The sequence below is a fragment of the Culex quinquefasciatus genome, chromosome 3 (genome assembly GCF_015732765.1).
Source record: "Culex quinquefasciatus strain JHB chromosome 3, VPISU_Cqui_1.0_pri_paternal, whole genome shotgun sequence".
In the NCBI taxonomy this organism is placed as follows: Eukaryota; Metazoa; Arthropoda; class Insecta; order Diptera; family Culicidae; genus Culex; species Culex quinquefasciatus.
Genome location: NC_051863.1, coordinates 43,659,096 through 43,665,285, shown reverse-complemented (window position 1 = coordinate 43,665,285; position 6,190 = coordinate 43,659,096). Strand labels below are relative to the sequence as shown.

Here is a 6,190-nt window from a genome sequence, read left to right as displayed (position 1 = left end):
GTTTCCTATCTCTTTCTAGCAAAAGTTTTTTGTCAGGCGACTTCTAGCTGTTTTTTTTACTGACCGCCCGATATGTCAGCCAACATACTTCGCAGGGCTGTGACAGCTCGAGCTCGATCATTGTTTGCATCAGGACACTGTGACGAGAAGTTCATCATTTTTGAGTTAAATTATATTTTTTTCACTGGGCCTAGAAAGCCTTATATGCCTTATTTTTCTGCGTGTCAGCACTTTGATCATGAATTACAGCTTAAAGAAAGTGTTTTTGACTGTCCCAAAGTAATAAATAGCTCAAATAAAAGTGAGCAAGCAACTCATCACTGTTGATACATCTGAAAATGATGATTTAATAGCGGAAAATGTCAAAAGTGATGAGAATGGGTCGAACGGCTTAGTGTGATTAAAATGGGTATATTTCCCCTATTACTGAATTTGCTGTGTAAAGTGGTACACAACTTTTTGAAGTTTAAAATTGTTTTTAGATTTTTACAAGTATTTTTATCCGAATTTTTATACGAATATTTTACTCAGTGTAGGTTTTGACACAAAAAAAATTCCGAACTTTTCCTTTTGAATTTTCTTGTCATTTGACGGTCCCTCAAAAATCGATTTGTTTACAATCGTGTGTGAGGGCTAGCCAGGAGTGGATGAAAATTTTCAAGTGTATTTTTGCTCGCGAAAGTTGGACCGAAAAGTGACTCGAATCGCGTCGGAAAGCTAGCTCCCGAAGATGAACTGAGTGCCAAGTGGACGCTGCAAGTGGCCGAAAGTATGAATCAGCCGCAGTACTCGTCGGAAGCCGGTGGTGGCCTGGCTGCGTTGGGCGGAGTGGGTGACAATGGCCCACCCCAGCTGCCATTGTCTGATCTGGAAAAGTCCTCCGCCCGGAAGGTGCGCAAGGAGGCGGAGAAGCAGCGCAAGCAGGCCAAAAAGTACGAGGAACAGCTGAAGAAGATCCGCGGTCCGAAAAGCCAGAAGATCCAGATCATCGACGAGAGCTTCCTGGAGAAGTACAACCATGCCCAGACGCTGCCGCCGGGGCCGAGCCTCAAAACGAAGAAAAGGTCGAAGAAGACGCCCAGCGAAATGGTTCAGCTCAATCTGTCCGACTGCCTGCGGGACCGGCTGAGTTTGGCGGAGAAGGGCGAGCTGGGACCGGGCGGCGAACTGAAGACGGTCCTGAAACCGGTCGTCCCGATTGCCATCACCCAGCCGATCGTCTTCCACAAGGGCAAGCAGCGCGAGGTCCCCAAGGAGAAACGACTTACGAAGCTCAAAAAGGACATCCTGAACAATCGGAAGGCCAAACAAGACGAGGGAACGGCACCGGTTGCCTCTGAGGTCGCAGGAACCGAATCGTCCTCGCCGCAATCGGTTGCGGAAGAAGTGGCACAACCGTCACAGTTCACGAATGGACCGAAGCTGGGCGAGTCGCCGTTTTTGAAGGCGATCGAACGGTGTTGCTCCACCGACGGCGGAGATGTTGTGCCGCCCAGCGTCGGCTCGGAGGAGTACCAGAACGGATTTCCGGCACTCAACGATACGGTAGCGAAGGTGCCGGACAAGGAGAAGGGCGTGCAACATTCCAGGGCGTTTCGGACGTGAGTATTGACGATTGCTGCTAGTCGATGAAATTTATTTCAGCGGTCTTTCTCCTTTCAGTTACTGCGACCACCTGATCACGGACGAGCTGCGCAGCCACGCCGAGACGCTTGTCACGAAGCTGTTCCAGTTCCAGACGAACGCGTACGGCAAAAACCCGATCAAGGCGGTCAGCAACAAGCGCTACTGCGTCGGCTTCAACGAGATCCTCAAGTATCTGGAGACGCGCAAGCTGAAGCTGGTGCTGATCGCGCCCGATCTGGAACCGAACGACAGCATCGATCAGCTGGTCGAGCGCGTCAAGACCATCTGCCGGCAGACGCGCGTCCCGATCGTGTTCGGGGTGAAGCGCAGAAAGTTGGGCTTCCACCTGCTGAAGAAGGTCCCGGTTAGTTGCGTGGGCGTGCTCAGCTATAGCGGTGCGGACGATACGGTTAAGCGTTTGCTCGAGCTCGCCGAGCAGGAACGCGTGAACCTCAGGGCGCAGCTGGCCAGCGGACACTAAAACCAGACACGCAGGCGCTTCTGTTTTACTCGATGCCAAAGGTATGATATTATTCTAGTCAAAAGCAGCAACATGCCATTCCTGCATAATACTAAATGATGCTCCCAGAAAATCTTCCCCAATCACAAACAACAAAAAAAAACAATCCACCAAACTTTAAATAATTAATACAAAAGAAAAATAAAGTAAACTATGTAAGTGTGCAATGTGTGAAATTCCTCGAATTTAACGAATCTCACTTCGGTTGCGAAGTTCCCAAATGATTTTCCGGTGGAAAGTGGTATAAATGTTTCAATGTTGTATCGCCGGGCTGGAGAGAGGGTTAAACGTTAAAATGAAATGGTATAATAAATTACGTGGCTAAAAAACATGTATACCAACAGTAATTTCGATGACAGTCCTTGTTGAGCAGCTGTTTTTTGGGATTTTAAAATAATTTTTATATTCCAAATATTGTTTGGGGGTTCCAAACTTTTGATGCGAAATGCACAATCCAATAACGTCACTGCGGCGAAAAAAAGAAAAAGAAATTCTTGCATTTATTATTATCAGCGCTTGTTGATAGGGTTCTGTCCATCTTCTATCCAACCGCATTCAGTATTTCTTGTTCCAGATTTTCGTTTTGCCTTCCTCACCTTATTGAGGAAAGGCTATAAAATCACTTGAAAAATGAACTTCTCAATTAGACCTCCTAGACCCACCTTCATGTATACCTATCGACTCAGAATCAAATTCTGAGCAAATGTCTGTGTGTGTGGTGGGATGTTGATCAAAAAATGGTCACTCGATTATCTCAAGGCTGGCTAAACCGATTTTGTCCGTTTTGGCCTCATGCGATCCGTCCTGGGGTCCCATAAGTCGCTTTTAAAAATTATGGAGTTTAGTTAAGTACTTCAAAAGTTATGGCAGGCCAAGGATTGATACCTAAGAGCATGCAATGGCACTGACCTTGTTGCGTGCTCTTCGGTTGACGTCCTCATAAGGAACATCCTGGAAGGAGCGTAACTAACTACATCCGTAGTTCTGTTAGATCATCCGAATTATCTTGATCAGAACAGTATAGCTCTGGTTCCTTGCGAGTGTCCTATTTTCTTACCTCCACGTTGGCTTGGTTTTCATGATGACCTAGCTGGTGGCCTGTGGAAACGGATCGTAAACCTTTGACCACCGCGGGTCAGAATCGAGACGGCTAAAAGCAATAAAAGAAAGGGGCGCGACAATGTGGAAAAGGGAAGTAATTTGTGATTGTAGACGGTATTGTTTTGATTCGCAGTATGTTGAGTCAACTGCTGTGGATGTACCTGAAACATCGCACAACGGGGTTTCTATTCTCTTCATTCTCAGCTACCACCTATCTCCTATTTTTATTTTGCTCTTCTGATTCCCAATTCTTCACTGATTCTTTTATTTAATATCCAACAATTGATTTTAATTTTACTAACTTTTGATTCTCTTATCTCTCAAAGCTTTTCCACTCTTTTCTATCAATTGATACTGCTGTAACAAACTTTGTTTTGTTTTTTTTTTCCTTAAAAATATAATTTTCCTTAATGTACTAGTAATATCAAGTCTATTTATCATTCGCCTAATCTTTTTTGATTTTATTGCGAATTTATTTATTTGAATAAATCTTTATCTGTCCTATAAATTATCATTATTATAATCTATGCTTGTTTTGTATCTCTATTTATTAACTTTTGTCTAATTTTACATCTAATACATCTAGCATCTCATTTTTATTCTTCAAATTACGCTCATCATTCTCTTACTATTGATACTTGATTTTTATAAAATAAATTCTCTTTTACTGTCTATTGTTTGCAATCTTCACCCTTTTTTTCAAACAAGTGAGGTTTGAGCCCTTACTCAATTTATGGAATGGTTAAAGGATAAACACAAATATTACTATTGTACTTTTGAAAAAAACTTTTATAACATGCTTAGGACCAAAAATTGTAACAAAACACCGCGACAAAAGAAATAGCAACAGATAAACAGACTCAACAATAGGGAAGATTTCAGGAGAAAACAATACACAGTAAATAACAATAAGTTTTTGAATTCAAACTAAAAATAAAACAGTTTTTGCTTTAATGAAAGTTGATAGGCACACTATAAATAGTTAGGCGCTTATACTTACATCAAACCTTACGTAATGTACCACCCCCGGCCGAGTTAAAATGCGTAACCGGAAAAGAAGGTGTGCATGCCTGGCACGAACACTCAAAGCGTGTTCTAGCGTGCTGCTCGTACTGACTCAGAGCAAGGGTGAGATGTAGGTGTAAGGGCAGTGCGTGTTCGTCGGGAACCAAGTGCATAAGATCGGTCAAGGCCCGTTCTTACACTGAAAATTGCGAATTGCGAATTGCGAAACTCAAATAAGAATAAAAATAATTTAATAATTGTTCAATTACTAATTAGTTATTTTAATATAGGGTTAGTGAATTTTGATGATGAATTTTGATGCGGACGGTGTAAAATTCTTGAAATTTATAATGTTTTGCCTTCCTCACTGAGGTAAGGCTATAATCCTGCTCTAAAAATTAACTTTTTATTAAAAGCTCAAAGACCCACCTTCATGTGTACATATCGACTCAGAATCGAAAACTGAACAAATGTCTGTGTGTGTGTATGTGTGTGTGTATGTGTGTGTGTATGTATGTATGTGACCAAAATTCTCACTGAGTTTTCTCAGCACTGGCTGAACCAATTTTGATCAAACCGGTTGCATTCGACTTGGTTTATGGTCCCATACATCGCTATTGAATTGTTTGAAGTTTCGATAAGTAGTTCAAAAGTTATGTATAAAAATGTGTTTTAACATATATCCGGATCTCACTTAAATGTATGTAAACGCTGTCCGGATCCATCACGCGACCCATCGTTGTTTAGGTAATCGAGAAACCTTTCCAACGAGTCCACAACATTGAAGATCTGGCAACCCTGTCTCGAGTTATGACCACTTAAGTGATATTTATGTACTTTTATGAAGCCGGATCTCACTTAAATGTATGTAAACGCTGTCCGGATCCATCACGCGACCCATCGTTGTTTAGGTAATCGAGAAACCTTTCCAACGAGTCCACAACATTGAAGATCTGGCAACCCTGTCTCGAGTTATGACCACTTAAGTGATATTTATGTACTTTTATGAAGCCGGATCTCACTTAAATGTATGTAAACGCTGTCCGGATCCATCACGCGACCCATCGTTGTTTAGGTAATCGAGAAACCTTTCCAACGAGTCCACAACATTGAAGATCTGGCAACCCTGTCTCGAGTTATGACCACTTAAGTGATATTTATGTACTTTTTTGAAGCCGGACCTCACTTAAATGTATGTAAACGTTGTCCGGATCCATCATCCAACCCATCGTTGGCTAGGTAATCGAGAGACCTTTCGAACGAGTCCACAACATAGAAGATCTGGCAACCCTGTCTCGAGTTATGACCTCTTAAGTGATATTTATGTACTTTTTTGAAGCCGGATTTCACTTAAATGTATGTAAACGTTGTCCGGATCCATCATCCAACCCATCGTTGGTTAGGTAATCGAGAGACCTTTCCAACGAGTTCACAACATTGAAGATCTGGCAACCCTGTCTCGAGTTATGACCACTTAAGTGATATTTATGTACTTTTTTGAAGCCAGATCTCACTTAAATGTATGTAAACGTTGTCCGGATCCATCATCCAACCCATCGTTGGTTAGGTAATCGAGAGACCTTTCCAACGAGTCCACAACATAGAAGATCTGGCAACCCTGTCTCGAGTTATGACCTCTTAAGTGATATTTATGTACTTTTTTGAAGCCGGATCTCACTTAAATGTATGTAAACGTTGTCCGGATCCATCATCCGACCCATCGTTGGTTAGGTAATCGAGAGACCTTTCGAACGAGTCCACAACATTGAAGATCTGGCAACCCTTCTCGAGTTATGACCTCTTAAGTGATATTTATGTACTTTTTTGAAGCCGGATCTCACTTAAATGTATGTAAACGTTGTCCGGATCCATCATCCAACCCATCGTTGGTTAGGTAATCGAGAGACCTTTCCAACGAGTTCACAACATTGAAGATCT

At 42.3% G+C, this 6,190-nt stretch overlaps 1 protein-coding gene across 1 annotated transcript; it reads left to right on the top strand.

Annotated features, from left to right (window-relative positions):
- Positions 1-601: 601 nt before the first annotated feature.
- LOC6052241 (selenocysteine insertion sequence-binding protein 2) lies at positions 602-2,477 on the top strand. The gene is made up of 2 exons (XM_001868504.2): positions 602-1,601; positions 1,663-2,477. Exons 1-2 carry the CDS (start codon positions 772-774, stop codon positions 2,105-2,107), a joined length of 1,275 nt encoding a protein of 424 aa, XP_001868539.2. The 5' UTR covers positions 602-771; the 3' UTR covers positions 2,108-2,477.
- The last annotated feature ends 3,713 nt before the right edge of the window (positions 2,478-6,190 follow it).